Source organism: Miniopterus schreibersii, assembly GCF_964146895.1.
Source record: "Miniopterus schreibersii genome assembly, chromosome: 18".
Classification (NCBI taxonomy): Eukaryota; Metazoa; Chordata; class Mammalia; order Chiroptera; family Miniopteridae; genus Miniopterus; species Miniopterus schreibersii.
In genome coordinates this window covers 3,117,823-3,135,247 of record NC_138121.1, presented here as the reverse complement: position 1 = coordinate 3,135,247, position 17,425 = coordinate 3,117,823, and the positions used below count along the sequence as shown (strand labels likewise).

Genomic DNA, 17,425 nt, shown 5'->3' with positions numbered 1-17,425 from the left:
GTGCCCCATGCTGCCTGAGGAGGAGATGGGGGTGGTTAGGGAGGAGAATGGAGCAGAAAGGAGGTAGCTCTCTCTTCTCACTGCCCGCAGACTGGAGTCCAGCGATCAGCAGAGTGGAGAAGGAGCCCATTCCTGGCCACCCCAGGGAGGCCCGCCCAGTCCTGGCCCTGCCACTTACTTGCTGTGTGTCTTTAGGCAACTTGCTGTCTCTGAGCTTGTTCTTCGTTTCCTCCTTCCTGGGCCTGGGGCCGGTCTGGTTCCTCCAGGCAGTGTCCGGAGTCCAGGGCAGACAGGAAAGAGAAAACAATGGGTGTCACAAAGGTCCTTCCACCCAGGGCCTCTGGCCTGCCACAAAGCCCGGGAGGACCCCTGGGTGGACTCCCGCCTCCTGCTCAGAACTTGGAAACCTCAGCACTGAGGGTACTGGGGAGGCAGAGTGAGAGCGGAACCCTCAGGGCGGGGGGGACGGGGTTAGGCAGAGAGGCTGGGCGCAGACAAGGCACAGAAGGGGGAGGCTGGTGGGAGGGGAGAGCCCTCGGCTGGGGGAGAAAAAGGCAGATTCACGGAGGAGGAAATGGGATGAGATGGAAAGACGAGGGAGGAGGCAGCAGAGAACCTGGAGAGAGGAGAGGGAGAGGAGAGAGTCGGAGAGAAGTCAAGGGGGAAGGGGGAAGGCAGTGTGGGGAAGAGAGCAGGAAAAGCAGGCCGAGGGGAGCAGGGGAGGGGGCCACTCAGGAGGAGGAGAGACCAGGGGACGCCAGGGAGCAGGGCCGAGGGGCCAGAGAGAAGCCAGACATAGGGAGGGGGAGAGGAGAGGAGGGAGGAACGGGGGAGAGGTGAGGGGGGAGAGACCAGAACTGAAGGAAAGGGGAGGGCAGAGGGAGAGGGCAGAAAACAGGACGAAAGGCCAAGAGGAGGCTGGAGAGAGGACAGCGGGGCGCTGGGGGTGGCGGAGGGAGAGGACCCTGAGGGAGCCGGATGGGGACTGGCCGGGAGGGGACACAGGCGAGGCTGCCGGGGGAGGGAAGGGAGAGCCTGAGCGTGCACAGCGAGAACAGGCGTGTACAGCGAGAACAGGCGTGTACAGCGAGACCAGGCATGGTGACAGGTCTGGAGAGAGAAGGGATGGGTTCAGGGGACGGGGGAGGGACAGAAGTGTGGCAAGAGATCCCACACGGCACGGGGACCTGAGCACACCCAGAGGATGGGAGGGGGAGGTCTAGACTGAGGACCGGGTGGAGAGAGGAGGGTGGGGGGATGGAAAGAGAGGGGGAGACCGAGGGAGGAGACCAGTGAGGCAGGTATGGATGCCACCTGAGGCCAGGGTGCAGCGGGACAGGTGGGCGGCTGTCTGCTGAAGTCACATGTCCAGGGCGTGGCAGCTACCCCGTGGGCATTTTTGTGACCAACGGAGAGGAAAGAGTGACAACTGGGACAACTGTACAAATCCAAAGGTGTGACAGAGAAAGGAGCCCAGTGAATAAAGGGGGAGGGGAGGAAGGGGATGGAGAAGCAGAAGGGGTTCGGGGAGAGACAGGCAGAGAGTGGAGATGGACAGAGATAGAGGCAGAGAGGAGACAGAGACAGGGAGAGACAGAGATAGAGATGAAGAGAGACAAAGAGGGAGAGCAGGGGAGAGACAGAGAGATGGAGGTGGAGGGAGAAATAGGGAGGGAGAGACGGAGGGAGAGGGGAGAGTAGAGAAAGACCAAGAAGGGGGTAGGAAAGGTGAGCCCTCCTCCAAGTCAGGGGTGGTGTCCCCTTGTCCCCTTGTTCCTGTTAATGATGAGCTGCAGACAGATGAAAATGTGCAGCTGGCGAGCCACTCGTCCAGGGACCTGGCAGGACATGGAATGAGTTTTATAAACTGGAACATAAATCACAGGACTGTTGGTTCTGGGCAGGATACGATGTCACCAGCACGCAGAGTCTCCTGCCTGCCCTGTCTGCTATTTCTGCTATCTGCCTCTGACGGGGCCTCCCGGCTGCTGCAGGGGCAGGAAGACAGGACAGGGACAGGGCGGGGTGGGCACCGGGGTGAACAACTCGGGAGCGGGAGCAGCTGCGACACCAGGTGTGGGAGGAAAAGAGGCTGAGGGACAGAGGCTGAGGGACAGGCTGAGGGACAGAGACAGGAGAGTGGGGCATTGCTCAGGGAAGACGGAGGCCAGAGGAGCTGTGGGGAGATGGAGGGTTATAGCTGCGCAGGAAAGGAGGGGACGGACGGGTGGAGGGAAGGACAGTGCCCGCAGGACGGAGGTGGTGAAGGTCGGGGTTGGAGGAAAGAGTGGGGAGTAAACCAATGAAAAGGTAGACAAGTGAGGACAGACAGAAGGAATAGGAGACCCCTGGGGGAGAAGGGTGTGGGGGGACAGAGGGGCAGCCGCGGAGACGGGAGGGAGGTGGCGAGGGGCCGCGGAGCCTGTGTCCCCAGCAGGGCGGGAGAGGCCGGGGAGGGGGCGCCTCCAGAGGCCGGGCGGAAGGTGAGAAAGGGCAGCAACTGGGGTCGAGGACGGGGTGGGAGGGGGAGATCCAGAGGAATAAGCGAGGGATAAGCCAGGGGACAGACAGGGTGGGAGGAGCGACAAGGACGGGTGGGAGATGGATGGGCCGGAGAGATGCTGAGATGGGGCCAGTGGCCCAGGGAGAGAATGTGGACGAGACGGAGGTGTGAGCTGAGGACCGGGGATCCCAGTGGGGGATATGGGTGCCCGGAGGAACCCGCGTGTCAGAGACAGACCTGTGTGAGCGAGGACCAGAGGAGGGGAGAAGAAAGAAGATTGGGGGGGGGGGTGCAGGCAAAATGAGATTCAGAGAATGGGAGGGAGGGAACGAGAGAGAGAGAGAGAGAGAGAGAGAGAGAGAGAGAGAGAGAAATAATAAGACTGAGAGAGGGAACCAGAGAGAGAAAGAGAAAGAAATAGACTGAGAGAGGGAGAGAGAGAAATAGACAGAGAGGGAGAGAAATAGACTGAGAGGGAGAGAGAGAGAAATAGACGGAGAGGGAGAGAGAGAGAAATAGACTGAGAGAGGGAGAGAAATAGACTGAGAGAGGGAGAGAAATAGACTGAGAGAGGGAGAGAAATAGACTGAGAGAGGGAGAGAAATAGACTGAGAGAGGGAGAGAAATAGACTGAGAGAGGGAGAGAAATAGACTGAGAGAGGGAGAGAAATAGACGGAGAGAGGGAGAGAAATAGACGGAGAGAGGGAGAGAAATAGACTGAGAGAGGGAGAGAAGTAGACGGAGAGAGGGAGAGAAATAGACGGAGAGAGGGAGAGAAATAGACGGAGAGAGGGAGAGAAATAGACTGAGAGAGGGAGAGAAGTAGACGGAGAGAGGGAGAGAAATAGACGGAGAGAGGGAGAGAAATAGACGGAGAGGGAGAGAAATAGACTGAGAGAGGGAGAGAAATAGACTGAGAGAGGGAGAGAAATAGACGGAGAGAGGGAGAGAAATAGACGGAGAGAGGGAGAGAAATAGACTGAGAGAGGGAGAGAAATAGACGGAGAGAGGGAGAGAAGTAGACGGAGAGAGGGAGAGAAATAGACGGAGAGGGAGAGAAATAGACGGAGAGAGGGAGAGAAATAGACGGAGAGAGGGAGAGAAATAGACGGAGAGAGGGAGAGAAATAGACGGAGAGGGAGAGAAATAGACGGAGAGGGAGAGAAATAGACGGAGAGGGAGAGAAATAGACGGAGAGGGAGAGAAATAGACGGAGAGGGAGAGAAATAGACGGAGAGGGAGAGAAATAGACGGAGAGGGAGAGAAATAGACTGAGAGAGGGAGAGAAATAGACGGAGAGGGAGAGAAATAGACGGAGAGGGAGAGAAGTAGTGAGACAGAGAGGAGAGGAAGGGGGGCCACCTGTCCAGTGGCGGGGGAGGGAGGGCCGCAGAGGCTGGCGGGCGGAGGGCCGGTGGAGAGACAGACCGTGAGTGCCGGAAGGTCTGTCCCTCTGAGCCTGTGGCCTCGCCCGCTTCCCCAGGCGGCGGGACAGGTAATCCTTACTCAGGACAAAGGACCCGGAGGACTCGGCGCCCGGGTGGGCTCGCTGCCCCTGCCCCTGCTCCAGCTCTTTCTGTGGTGCTTTCTCCCAGTCTCGTCGGTCGCCTCCCCGCTCTGGGGGGCGGCTATTACTATCCACAAGGAAGAGACCAAACCGAAGCCCCAGTCTGTTGTCAGGGCACCTCAACTCCTCGAGGAGAAGGTGATCGGCCCTTCCTCAGCGGTGCCAACTGCGACCCCTGGGACAGCTAAACCCTCTATCGGGAAGGAAACCCAGAGCTTCCCATGCCGAGGAGGAAGCGAAAGCGGAGAGGAGGCAGGTGGGGCGATGGCAGGCGAGGGAGAACAGAGGTGGGAGGAGGAGCCTGTGTGTCCATTACCCAGCACGCAGCTGGCGCTCAGCCAGTGCCCCTTCCCCTTGGGGTGGAGAGCACCCAGGGCCCGCCCGAAGCAGAGCGGGCAGCCGGGGCAGAGTGGGGAGCAGGACCCAGCGAGGGTGTGGAAACTGCCAGGCACACAGTCGGCGCTCAGCATGTGGCCATTCCCTCCCCCAGGAGCGGGCGGGAAGGAAGGAGAGGAAGTGGAGAGGGCAGAAAGGAATCCAGGACGAGAGCGTAATGAGGAGACCGTAAATTCCCTGGCGCCCAGTAGGCGCTCAGTAAATGCTCATTTCTCTCCCAGGAGAGACCAGGCAGAGCAGGAGGCAGAGCAAGGAAGCAGGTGGAAGGGACCGGAGCGCGAAGAGAGTTTGAGGCGCCGAGGCAGTGTGCGGAGATTACCTGGCAAACACTGGGAACTTAATAAATGCCCCTTTCCTCCGAGGCAGGGAGCCAAAGCCCGGGGAGAGCAAGCAGAGGGCACAGGAAGGGGCAGGGAGAGAACAGGGTGGGGGAGAGGCAAGGAGGCGTTCCAGGTACATTCAGCAGGTGCTCCACACGTGCTGGGGGCGGGCGGGGAGGCCAGAAGGAGTGGGAGGCTGAGGGCAGAGGCCTCCAGGTGGCTGCCCCTCCCCCAGGGCCCAGCCCACCCCTCAGCTGCCCCGACTAGAGCAAGGACAAGGGCACACTGTCCTGGGCCTGGCACAGCCTGCCGGGAGGGGGGAAGCCCTTTGCTGTGCCTGGGGGGTGGGGCACCGCCTGGTCTCCGTCTCTCTGTCTTTGAGTGTCTCTCTGTGCCTGCATCCCTGTGTCCTGTAGTCTCTCCCACCTCTGAGTCTGTGGCCCTGTCTCGGTCTCTGTCTCTGGGTCTCCCTCTGCACCTCTCTGTCTCTGTCCCCTGTCTCTCAGTCTGTCTCAGCCTCTGTTTCTTGCTGTCCTCTGGGAGGCAGGACCCCAACCCCAGCCTTGGCCCCAGCTCCCGCCCCCCCACCGGGATCAGGGCAGAGGAGTGAGGAAGGGAAGGAGGAGGCAGAGGAGCCAGAGGTGAGGACAGAAACAGCTTTATTCAGCGGACACCACCGCAGAGGGCCCGCAGGCCTCCATCGGAGAGCTGGAGAGAGGTGGGGTCAGGGAGGGAGACAGACGGACCGAGAGTCAGGGACAGGCCGAGAAACCGGGAGACACAGAAACAGGAAGGGCAGAGACAGAGGCGGGGGAGACGGACTAGGGGGAGATGGGCGCAGGAAGAGTCAGATGGAGAGGGAGATGGGGACACGGGTCAGAGGGGGAAGGGAGGGGAAGAAATGGGGAGAGACGCTCCGGGAAGGAACCAGAGGTGAGAGAGACGTAGAGAGCCATGGGAGGCAGAGAGGAGAGAGATGATGGGTGAAGAGACAGGAAGGACAGAGGCAGAGAGATCTAGAAAGAGGTGGGAGAGGAATGGAGAGCGGGAGGGACAGAGGTGGGAAGAGACACAGAAAGACAGATGGAGAGGAGAGGGACTGAGAGCCAGAGGGGGCTGGAGCCGCGGGAAGTCGAGGCAGGACGCCCCCTCTCACCTGGCGTCGTCGTCGGCAGACCCCTGGGCCCGACCCGCTGATTTAAGGGGGGCCCGAGGGGCGGGGCGCTCGCTCCACGGCCTTATCTGGTCAGCGCCCAGCGCCACGAGCTAAATCGGGCCTCAGCTGTCAGCACTGCAGGGCAAGGGACAGCTGTCACCCCTCTGCACCTGCCAGACGCCCCAGAGGCCTCTCAGCATCCCTCCTGCAACCGGGCAGGTTCTGAGAGACCCCTCGGCGTCTGTGTGGGGCGCCCCCAATGGGCAGCCAGGCACCCCTGAGCCCCCCGGGGCTCTCGACAGCCGCAGCAGGTGGGGCAAACAGGTCTGCGCACCACAGGAGCAAACAGTAAACGCCCCATCCGTGCGCAGGCCCCGTGCCCCGTAGGAGGGTCAGTGAGTGAGGGGGGCTGGGACCCGCCTGGACCCTCTCTCCCCCCCCAAGTGCCCCTCCTCCCTGGCTCCTCACTGGGACCATATTAGGCCACAGCTGCAAGGCACCTGGGGAGGTCACTCAGGGCCCAGAATAGAAGCACTTCGGGAGTCTCCGCCAGGCTGTCTGGGACTGGGGGGGGGGCAGGCGACAGGCACAGAGGGAGGAGGGGTCCTCAGAGGCCCAGGGGGACAGACTCAGAGAAACGAGCCAAGAGAGAGACCAAGAGAAACACCCAGAAAGAGACCAAGAGAGGGACACGGAGGGGGAGCTGGGTTCAGACACCCCAACTGGAGGAAGCTGGGCAGAGTGGGCTGTGGGGGCCGCAGAGTTGGGGTGTCTGGGACCCCAGCTGTTTTCTCTTCTGTGCTGTTTGACTTCTCACTCTACAAGTTGCCCTTTGACCTCTGGAAGTCTTGGGAACCAGAGCCCTCCAAGCCTCGGTCCCACCTCAGTGCCAGGCCAGGGTTCATGAGTGTGGCCAGCAGTGCCTGCTCCCTGCCCGCTTTGGGGTCAGGGCTTAGGTCCCTGGGTGGATTTACTATTTGGGTGAAGCCCCGCCTAAGGCCAAGTGGGGGAAACACCCTGCTTCTCCCAGCCCACAACCTCCCTGTGCCTCTGTTCCCCCATTTCCGCCCAGCCCTAATGGGGACCCCACTTTTGCCCAAGCCCCTCTCTACGTGCTTCCCTCCCTAGGCTCACACATACTTCCTGCCTTCCAGGACAGGCCCTTGACCCCTGGAGCCATCTTCCTAGTCCCTGCCCTGATGTCACCCAGCCTGTCACATCCCTTATAGCCCACTGAGCACACTATGTCCCCCAAGCCCACGGCTCTTCTCCGTATCAGGGTCAGACCTCTGGGCACCTTCTTCACTCCCTCTCTCCCTCAGTCCAGAGCCTGCCAGGCTCAGACTGTCCTCTCTGTCCCCAGGGTCCTGGCTCAGGCCTCATCCTCTCCCACCTGGACCCTTAGCCCCATCCAGGGCCTCCTGGCCTTTGATCTGTCCAGCAGCCCCAGAGGGGTTTTTCTGCACCTAAGACTGACTTGCCCCCCTGCTCACAGCCCCCCACCTCTCACCTCTCACCCCTTAGCTTGCCCTTGGAGGCCCCGGGTCTGGGCCTGGCTGGGATCCACCCTCATCTCTCATCACCTCCTCAGATAACTACCCGGCTAATGGCTTTGCTCAGCATTCCAGGACTCAGGTTGTTTCCAATTCTGGAAAGGGCCCCTCCTCCCCTCCCCCCTCTCCCCCTCCCCTCCTCCCCTCCCCTCCCCTCCCACTGCCCTCTGGAGACCCTCCTCAGCCTTCTACAGCCAGCCTCCAGGTCCCCTCTCCTTCCTGTGGCCCCCAAAGTGCCCCATGGGACTCCTGTTAAAACCGCCCCCCCACTGGGATGGGGGTCTCCCAGTCCCTTTGCGTTTTTCTCCCACCGGAGAGCTGGGGTGGGCAAGCGCCTGGATCACAGGCCAGACCCAGAGCTGGGGCTCAGGAGACAACCGAAAAGGAGACAGAACAAAGCAGCTGCAGGAAGGGCCAGAGGGCCTGGGGAGGACACAGCACAGGAGGGGCCTGATCAGGTGAGAATGTGAAGACACCTAAGGGGAGCCTGTCCTTGCTCTGTTCAAAATTGCTGCTGCCCTGGGCACAGTCTTCCACCCTCCCCTCCTGCATGATCTCCCTCCACATCAGGCTCATGCCTGCCCCAGGGCCTTTGCACTAGCACTTCTCTCTACCTGGAATGCTTTTCCTCCAGACCTGCCCATGGCTTCCTCCTTCGCCTTCTTCCAGTCTGCTCTCAATGACAGCTCTGTGAGGCCCACTGCCCTAAGTGAATGCTAACAACGACACTGTATTGATTTGCCACAGCCCCTCTAACAAACCATGGCTTTCTTTAAACACTGTGGCAGTCAGAAGTCCAAAATGAGTCTGGCAGGGCCAGAGTCAAGTGTGGGCAGGGCCAGTCCCTCTGGGGCCCTGGGAGGGGCTGCTTCCTCACCTGCTCTGGCCCTCACTTTCTGGCTCATGGCCCTGTCTGTCTCCAAAGCCGCCTGTCACATCCCTCCAGCCTTGCTTCCTTCCTCACGTCTTTCTGGGGCTCTTCTCCTGCCTCCCTCTCCACTTTCCAGGACCCTCTGATTCTCCGGAGACCACAGGAGCCTCTCTCTGACCCAAGTGACCTTGATTCCCTGCAGCCTTCGTCCCTTTGGCCATGTGACTGAGTGTATTCCCAGTTTCTGGGGATTAGGGTGGGGCCATCTTCTGGGACCATTACTGCAACAGATGGAATAGAATTGAGTCAGGAAATAAACCCTTGCTTTCTCCCTGGTGCTTATCCTACCCGACACTCTAGATGGCACCCGTGTGTTGGCTCCTTTTCCCCTTCACTGGAACACGGGCCTCACAAGGGCAGGGAGGAAACAGGCCCAGGGGCTGTGACACAGGAGGCCACAGAGCTGGGAGGCAGCAGAGCCAGCAGCCTGGTGACCAGCCTCGCTGACAAATGGGAGTAACTGAAGGAAAGGGGCCCCAAGTCAGAACAAAACATATTTATTGAGGCAGCAGTGGCACAGGGAGCGAGGACGGGGTTGGGGCCTCCGCAGGGCCCATGAAGTAAGGTCCTGTCGTTGCTGCACAGGAGCTGGACTCCACTCACAGGGACTCGCTGGGCAGGCAGCCGTGGTTCCCTCCTCTGCTGGGTCAGTCTGCCCGCAGCCAGCTGCCCTTTTCCTCCACCTCCCTGGTCACCACCAGCAGCACCTGGCACAGGCCCTGAGCCAGGCACTTCGCCAGGAAGGCCCTGGGTGGAGAAACGGGGAGACTGAGGCCCAGGGGCCTGGGCACAGCCTCTTGGGGTAAGGGCCCAGTCGTCCCCCTCACCTGAGTCCGTCCTCATCGCCCAGGGCCTTGGGTGCCCGCAGCTTTGAGTCCAGGTTGTAGTAGACACCTCCCACCTGGCGCAGGGCCACCCAGTGCCGCCGACGCAGTGGCAGGGACAGCTGCCCCAGCGACACAGGAGAGGGCAGGTTGAGGATGAGCCCCAGCACCTGGGGCAGGGCCAGCTGGGACAGGGGCCTGCACGGGTGGGGCAGGAACACCATGGTCAGGGCTCAACGTTACTGAGTGTGTGTGGCCCAGGCTGGCGTAGCGGCAGTGGCCCCCGGAGCCACCCAGGACTCTCCTCAACCAGCGTACCCTTTGTTTCCTTCCGCTCACTCATTCACCCACCCAACAGGGGCTCATTCTTCACCATCCATCCATCCGTCCGTCCGTTACCCACCCGCTTACCCATCCACCCATCCATCAACCCCCGTCAACCACCCAGCAGCCATCTAGCTTCCCATCCACCTTCCCACCACCACCCACCCATCCAAGCCCCCAACCACCATCTACCCAACAACCTCTCCACCACCCACCCAACTCTCCATCCACTCTTCACGCATCCACCACTGATCTATCCATTACCCATCCATTCTATACCACCTGTCCAACCCCCCAAAGCTCCCAGCCATCTAACAACCATCCCCCACCCACCTACCCGTCATCCCAAATAGCACTCACCCACTGAAGCAATCAGCCACCATCCAGCCAGCTACCTACTCCCAAACTCACCCACCACCCACCCAACTCATTTACTCTTTACCCATCCACCATCCACCCACCTAACCACCTAGTTGCTGTCCACTGCCTGTCAACTAATCATCCACCCTTTTTCACTGTGCCAAGCCCAGCCCACATGAAGCAGTGCTTTGGATCTCACCTCCTTCTGTCCCACCACACAGTGGCCAGGCCCAGCCCCTGCAGGGCAGCCATGATCACGTTGACATCATAGTTGCCAGTGCCCAGGAGGCTGCGATGGGGGTTCAGCAGGGAGTCTGGCGCCAACCTGGTTGGGGGATGGTCAGAGCCTGAGCTGGGGCCTCTAGAAAGGCCTCACCTTCCCCACAAAGCATGAGAGTCCCAGGATGCTTGAGTCACCCAGCCTTTGGACTCTTCCCTCTTTTCAGCCCCAGGCCCTATTCTCCTGTCCCCTGACTCTCTCTGCCCTGTCCTCCAACCACATCTCCCTGCTCAAGCCCGTCCTCCTCTACCGGGACCCTCACCTAGCCTCTAGTCTCCCCCCTCCAGTTCACTTCCCACAGGGCCCTGGGGCTCTTTCCACACTTAGCACTGACCTTGCTCCCTCCCCCATGCTCCTGGCCCTCCCTGGTGGCCCGTCAAGAGGGTAGAGTCCCAGCCCTTCAGCCTAGCCTTCAGGGTCCCACACAGTCAGGTCCCTGTGGCCTCCTAGCCTCAGTCCCCTCCACCCCTTCCCAGCCACCTGTCCCCAGCCACATCTCTTGTGCTCCTGCCCCAGCCTTTCCTCCAGCTGTCCCCTGGGAGGGCCACCCAGCCACCACTTGTCTCTCTGGGCCCTGCCGCCTCTGAACAACAGTACCTTTGTTCTCTCTCTGGGCCCTTGGTGGACAGGGCAGGGGATGAGTCGGAGGGGGAAGTTTGTGTATCATTTTTCTGTGTATCTGTTTCCCTTGCCCCCCTTGGGGCAGGGCTCATATTGGACTCTGGGTCTCCAGCATGGCCTTGGCATGAGAGAGTTGACCGCTCCCTGTTCTGAATGACAGATATAAGTCAGTTCTCTAATAACCAGTCTGAGGGGCCGAGACTCAGCCTGAGGATGCTGGGGGGCCACAAGCAAGAGGTCACAGAGTCACCTCTGGGTGGAGGATCATGTGGAGGCTTGACTGGAATGGAGAGACTGGAGGCCAAGGGGAAAGCAGGGGACGAGGGGGCCTAAGCTGGGGTCAGGGATGTGTGTGTGTGTGTGTGGGGGGGGTGGACAGGTGAGGGAGAGAGACAGTAAAGAAGTGTGTGAAATCTTGAACAGTGAGGAGGGACATTCCAGGCTGCCAAGTGGAGCGAGCTGTGCCAGCAGAAAGAACTGGCCATGCAAAGGCCCAGAGACATCACAGTGGGGCTCCAATCCTGGAGAGGAATGTGGTTTTGGGGAGCAATGAGATATGAAGCTGCAGAGGCAGTTAGTGAGCAGAGCATGTAGGACCTTGGGTATCAGGCTGCTGGGGCCTTAGGACTTCTCCCAGGGACACTGGGGAGCCACAGGAGGGCTGTGATCAGGGAAGGGGCAGGGGAAGCACTGGGGTGTGTATAGAATAGATTGAAGGTGAAAAACCAGGAGCTGGGAGGCCACAGGGGAAGTGGGGCCCAGGGTCCAGAGAAGAAAGGGTGAGGTGGGGGTGAAGGCCCAGATAAGAGAGAGTGAGGCTTGAGCTGGGGTGAGGCCCTGGGGATGGACAGGTTCGGAGGCAACATGTCCATCTCCGATGCGCAGGGGCCAGCCTAGGCAAAAAATGGGGCAGCAGAAAGCCCCTGGGCTCTGCCCCTGCCTCAATAAGACCCAGGGGGATGGTTCCGCCTCTGTGAGCCCCGCTTCTCCAGGGCCTCGGGTGGGTGACGGTCACCTCTTGCAGATCTCATCGGCAGCCTCCTGATTAAAGCGCTGCTGCTGGAGGACGTTGTTGAGGGCGTGGATGGCGCACAGCTCCAGTCGCTGCCGCTCGTGGTACACAGAGGGTGGTCCTGGCTGTGCTCCTGGGCCCTGGGACATGCCTCCCTCCGCTCCTGCTTGGAGGGCACGGGAGAAGGTGCTCAGGAGACCGGATTTGGAGGCCCAAACTGTCAGCACGCTCTGGGGACACCACCATTGAGGTGGAGGCTCCGTGCAGCCTGAGGGGACCCTGCTCCCCAGTCGCTCTCCTGGCAACAGGGTACCTCCATCCCCCATTCCTAGGAAAAGGCTCCCTTTTCTGCTCTTCCCAGCAACAGAGGACCACCCCCACCACATCCCTAAATGAAAGGGTCCTATGGTGGTCACCTAGCAACAGAGGAACACCCCCGCCCTCCTGTCTGTAGGTAACAGGCTCCCTCTCTGGTTACCTAGCAACAGAGAACCCCCTACCCCACAAGGTAACAAGTCTCTCCTCTGGTTACTTAGCAACAGAGGACTCCTCTTCCTCTGTCTCTAGGTAACAGGGTTTCTTCTGGTCGCTTAGCAACAGACGATTCCCCTACCCTGTCACTAAACAACAGGGTATTCTCTTCCTGTCACCTGACAACAGGGCCCCCTCCCCGGGCATCAAGTAACAGTCCATTCCCCAACCGGTACCCCAACCGCGGCGCTTGCCCGTCGCCAAGTAACGCCCCTCACCCCGCCTGCCTCTCTGCTCCCCGGAACCAGGGGCTCCCGCATCCCCCTGGGCGGCGGCTCGGATCCGAGTGCCGGGCAGGAAGCACGGCGCTGACTGGGCAGGCGGCAAAGACTACAGCTCCCGGCGCCCTGCGCGTGCCGGACTGCGACTCCCGGCGGCCCCCGCGAGGGCTCTCGCTCCCGAGGAACGCCTGGACGGCGTGACCCCGAAGTCGGCTAACGCTCGGAGACAGGACAGCTCCCGTGGCTCCGGCGGTCAATCTCGCCTTCGCTCACCCCTCCTCCCCCGCTGCTCGGAGGATTCTGGGAAATGTAGTGCATAGACTCTCGCGATAGCTTCTGGGAGTTTTGCTCCCAGCTGTGCCCGCCCCTGGTGTCGTGTGACGCATAGTGTAAGGACGCCGCGTGACGTCACAGACGGTAACAAGGAGCAGAGACTGCGGCTGCGCAGCGAGAAGAGCTTCCAATCTTTACTGACACAGGAGGGAGTCCGGGGAAACTGAGGCCAGGACAGCAACAGAACGGTGGTGGGGAGGTAAATGAGACGAGAATGTCCTCTCCGGGAAGAGGAGGCTTCTCAGCAGAGCTGGATTCCCGGCCTGGAAGGGAGCTGGCAGCAGCCTGCGGGAGAGAGACGGGAATGAAAGGCTGGGACAGAGGAACGAAAGGCAAACACCTGGAGGAAGGACCAGACCAAGTTCGGGTGGAGGAAGACCAAGAGAGAGAAGACTGAGACGCACAGGGGGCCAGAGACCCAGAGAGAGGGACAGAGATCGAGAGAGAAATTCAAAGATTCAAAGCCTTGGCGTAGAAGGTTAAAGAGACTCAGAAATAAAGATCAACCAACAAAGACAAAATCAGAATTGCAGACCCAGAGCCCGAGACCCAACGTCTGCAGAGCCTAGTGCCCATGGTTGGAGGACTGAGGCCACTGACGCTGGGGAGGGACCTGGCCATACCCAGGAGGCTGCGCCAGAAGGCAGTGACAGTGGCAGAGCCGGTGACAGCGCCGGGCTCAGCGGGGTTCTCTCTGTGGGTGTGCACAGCAAAGCTTCGGCCTGTGGGGCCTGGGGGTCCGCTCAGCTCCACATCCACCACGTGCATGTCCGTGAGGCTGGGGCAAGCAGGGCTGTCAGTCTGGCAGGCCTGGCCCCGACCCAGCCCCCTGCTCAGCATAGCTCACCTGAGATCCGCCACAAGCACCCCGATCACACCGTCAAAGCCCAGGCTGGGGGCCGCCAGGGCAGCAGCTGCCATGGTATTGGAGTTGCGGGGGGCAAAGGGGCAGAGCCCGCGGACAGGGCCTTCATAGAGCACAGTGCGAGGCCCAGTGCTGTGCGCTTTAGCCAGGGGTCCCTCCAGCCGGAAGCCATCCGGATGTGTCGCCATAGTGACACGGAGGCTCTAGAAGTGACAGCCAGGGTCAGAGGGACCAGGGGGTTTCTGCAGGGCCCCTCTGGTTCCCTGGGAGCCCAACAGGCCCTCACCTGGAGGCCCCCAGCTGAGTCCAACCTGCTGATGTCCTCAGTGCCCCACAGGGCCCCCCGGGCCACGAACACGGCATGGTTCCAGCGTTTTGAGGCCTCCAGGAGCTGCTGCTCTGTGGCCTGGTCAGCCAGGGCTGAGGGGGACCCCACCTGGGGTGGGTGAAGGTGAGAGGGGCAGAGGTCAGGGGACTGATCCCACTTTGGGGTGGGGTAGGGCCAAGGAGGGCGGGGCAGGGCTCACCAGGAGATTGGCATGGCGCAGGATCTGTGCCCCAGATTCCTGGATTATTTTGGGATGGGCCACTTCTACCACAAGGTCAGGATGCCTGGGAGAGGGGAGAGATGGGGAGGGCCTTGGAGGTGTACCTGGCCTCCCATCCCCAGATTCCTCAGTCTATGGAGGCCTGTAACTGGGAGGGGAAATGGGATGGATGGGCTTCTCCCATTTCATATTTGGGTGAGCCAAGGCCCAGAAAGGGTAAGGAACTGGCCTGAGATTACGCAGCAGCTAAAGGAGGCCAGAACAGGAGCTTTATTCAGGGAGCCCTGCTCTCTCATGGCAAGGTCACTGACCTCTCCCCAAGGGCAGCAAGGTTCTGCAGCTGCAGGGAGGGGGCCACTTTCCCAGCCATTCGTCCTGGGTCTCGATTCCAGACAAAAACCAGTTCCAGGCCCAGTTCCGGTCCCTGAGTCAGCAGGTGGGAGACCAGGGACTGTCCTGGGAAGAGGGAAAGAGACTCAGAGAATAGCGGACAGAGATCCAGAGATAGGGGTACAGGAGGGAGACAGAGACCTAGAGAGGGGGCTGGAGCCCCGTGGTGGGGAGTGGGAGCTGCTCAGGTGGATACAGCCAGCCAGGGCACAGATACAGACCTAGATGAAAGGTGTGTTTATGGCGGACACAGGGGCTTTTGGGGAACAGGACCCAGACGGTCAGGGACTCACCGAGACGGCCGTAGCCCACCACCCCCACCCTCCGAGGGACCCTGTCGAGGGCCATGTCCTTGAATCTGGTGGTCTGCAGTCCGAGTTCTGTCAGCTGCTGGCTGCCTGCCCCCAACACACACGAGACCTGGGTAGCCACTGATCTTTGGACATTTGACCCTTGAGCCTCTCCCAAGCCTTCCCCCTTCCCCTTGGCAGCTCAGAGGTGAGAGTGCCAGTTTGCTGGGTGGGGGCAGGGTGAGAATCCTGGGGCCTGAAGGGATAAGGATTTGGGGTTCCAGGGGCCCTGCGTGGCCCCCACTGGATGGGCCAGTTCCTTCCCTGCATCACACCCTCCTCCCTTCCTGCTGATGTGGAAAATTTCCTCTGCAGTCCCCCGCCCCCTTTTCTGGCCAGCCAGGTTGTCATGGAAACTGCATCCTGCTTGGGGTGGGGGTTGAGGGTTGGGAGCAGGGAGAAGAGATGGTGACAGGGACTCTGGGCTCTCAGTCTGTCCCCTTGCGGCCATTCCCCCAGGTCTTAGCACCGTATTTCTTGTCAACCTTCCTCCCTTTCGGTCTCTGTGTCTGTCGCTGCTCCATCTCTGTGGCTCGGCCTTCCTGGACCTCCATCCTTCCAGTCCCCACCCCCATCTCGGCTGGGCTGGCTGCCATTCTGTCCCCAGCCAGGCCAGGCCTTCCTCTCCCCACCGCAAGGTCTGAAGGAGGCCTGGCCTGGTCGTTCTCCACTTCCCCACAAGGCCGCGGGAGCTGGAGCTCCACTACCCCAGCCCCTGCCCAGGACCCCCCTCAGTTCACCTTCACTTCTCACCTTTCCTCCTCATCTTCCTCAGCCACCATGCCACCAGCACCCCTTCCCGTGTTGTATTCTCACCCCCACATTGTCCCTCCCCTCTCCCCACATCCCATCAGTCAAGGAGAAGCCCGTGAGGCCTGGGGAGGCCCAGTGCCCCCCCAAATGAGCCCCAGCCAGTGTGCCTTGCGGGTGCCTGGCATCAGAAATGGTGGAGGCTGCAGCAGTGCGGGCTCCCTGCCCCCAGCAGCCACCTGGTACCCGCTGCAGCGTTGCCATGGCAACCAGGATGGCTCCGAAAGAGGAGGAGGGAGACAAAGAGCATGAAAGAGGGAGCGAGGGGGAGTCCCAAGTCAACAGGCGCAGGCAGATAGGGCCTGAGATCCCAGCCGGGAGGCTGCTGCCTCTGCCGATAAGGGAAGAATTTGCCTTAAGAACTGCAGGTGGGGGGAGAGAGAAGCTGCTGTGGGGCAGAAACAGGGCCCCCGGTGGTCATGTCAGGGCCTCCTGTGGCCCTTCCCATCCTCAGCTTCACGGGGCCCGGGTGTCCGCAGCACCCAGACCTGCTCTGTATGGGGCCAGGCTGGGCCAAGGTAAGGGGAGAAAGGGGGCTGAGATCTGGCCTGCTCCCTGGCCCAGCCTTGCACGTCCACGGCCGGGCCTCATCTTGAGCAGACCCACCTCCATCGGCCTCCCCATCTACACAACGCCGATGGCATCCCAGGGGCCTAGCCCTCTAGAGGCTGAAACGCCAGCATCTGGGCCTCCCAGGCCCCACCAGCAGCTCCCCACTGACCCCCCCCCCCTGCCTTTGCTCCCACTTGCTGGTTCCTGTGCCTGGGGGGTAGGGGGGGCTCTGCATGCAGCCCCTGCCCTGATGGACAGTGTAGCCTCTTCCCTCTCCCAAGGCCTGGACCCCATCCCTCCTGCCGCTCAGTTTACAAGACAAAGTGCAGCTCCCTCCTGCCCCACAGGCCCAGCTGCCGCTAGAGCACCCCCTGCCCCCAAGTCGCGCCTCCTCCCCTCCCCTCCCCTCCCCTTCACTGTGACCAGCTTTCTAGGGGCCGTGTGTTGAATGGGTTTGCCGTGGAGACAGACGCTCTCTGGTCTGGCCCTGCAGTGGGTTGAATTGTGCCCCCAACGAGACACGTTGAAGTGCTGCCCAGGACCTGGAAGTGTGACATTACCTGGTACAGTCCTTGCAGATGGGCAAGTGAGGTGATGCTGGAGGAGGAAGGGCCCTCATCCAGTACGGCCCGTGTCCTTACAAAAGGGGGAACTGGGACACAGGGACAGACAGGCTCAGAGGGACGACGCCGTGGCGGCGCAGGGAGAACGCCAGGTGGAGGTCTGGGTAAAACTGCAGCCAGCCAAGGACCGTCTGGGTGACCAGAAGCTGGACGAGACAGGCGGGCTCCTCCCCCCGGGGTCCAGAGGGCGCCGGGCCCGCCCACCCCCGAGCTCGGGCTCCCGGCCCGTGGGACTCCACGTCCCCGCTGCTCTAGGCCACCCAGTTTTTGTGTCTTGGCCTTGGCGGCCCCAGGAAACTAATACGGGCCCCTCCACAGCCGCTGAGAGGTGGGGGCGGGGAGAGGGCCCCAGGA

At 61.2% G+C, this 17,425-nt stretch overlaps 2 protein-coding genes across 2 annotated transcripts; both read right to left on the bottom strand.

Annotated features, from left to right (window-relative positions):
* Positions 1–8,908: 8,908 nt before the first annotated feature.
* On the bottom strand, positions 8,909–12,884 carry JOSD2 (Josephin domain containing 2). Its single transcript, XM_081120038.1, has 5 exons — positions 12,598–12,884; positions 11,852–12,011; positions 10,135–10,260; positions 9,255–9,449; positions 8,909–9,174 (listed from the first exon to the last, which is right to left on the bottom strand). The coding sequence occupies exons 2-5, from the start codon at positions 11,995–11,997 to the stop codon at positions 9,075–9,077; spliced, it is 567 nt and encodes a 188-aa protein (XP_080976164.1). The 5' UTR covers positions 11,998–12,011; positions 12,598–12,884; the 3' UTR covers positions 8,909–9,074.
* A 157-nt stretch (positions 12,885–13,041) lies between these two features.
* On the bottom strand, positions 13,042–15,158 carry ASPDH (aspartate dehydrogenase domain containing). The gene is made up of 7 exons (XM_081120039.1): positions 15,030–15,158; positions 14,658–14,802; positions 14,326–14,410; positions 14,085–14,234; positions 13,781–14,001; positions 13,557–13,711; positions 13,042–13,218 (listed from the first exon to the last, which is right to left on the bottom strand). The coding sequence occupies exons 1-7, from the start codon at positions 15,082–15,084 to the stop codon at positions 13,175–13,177; spliced, it is 855 nt and encodes a 284-aa protein (XP_080976165.1). The 5' UTR covers positions 15,085–15,158; the 3' UTR covers positions 13,042–13,174.
* Between the last annotated feature and the right edge of the window lie 2,267 nt (positions 15,159–17,425).

What these genes read in the sequence shown, in the direction of transcription:
- JOSD2 (XM_081120038.1), bottom strand. Translation starts at nt 11,997, where the DNA reads ATGTCCCAGGGCCCAGGAGCACAGCCAGGACCACCCTCTGTGTACCAC. An exon ending in GCCGATGAGATCTGCAAGAG is followed by an intron (nt 10,261 to 11,851) that starts GTGACCGTCACC and finishes TCCCCCAACCAG; the next exon opens with GTTGGCGCCAGACTCCCTGC. An exon ending in GGCGATGAGGACGGACTCAG is followed by an intron (nt 9,175 to 9,254) that starts GTGAGGGGGACG and finishes TTCTCCACCCAG; the next exon opens with GGCCTTCCTGGCGAAGTGCC.
- ASPDH (XM_081120039.1), bottom strand. Translation starts at nt 15,084, where the DNA reads ATGGCCCTCGACAGGGTCCCTCGGAGGGTGGGGGTGGTGGGCTACGGC. An exon ending in CTTGCTGCCCTTGGGGAGAG is followed by an intron (nt 14,411 to 14,657) that starts GTCAGTGACCTT and finishes CCCCTCTCCCAG; the next exon opens with GCATCCTGACCTTGTGGTAG. An exon ending in ACTCAGCTGGGGGCCTCCAG is followed by an intron (nt 14,002 to 14,084) that starts GTGAGGGCCTGT and finishes TGTCACTTCTAG; the next exon opens with AGCCTCCGTGTCACTATGGC.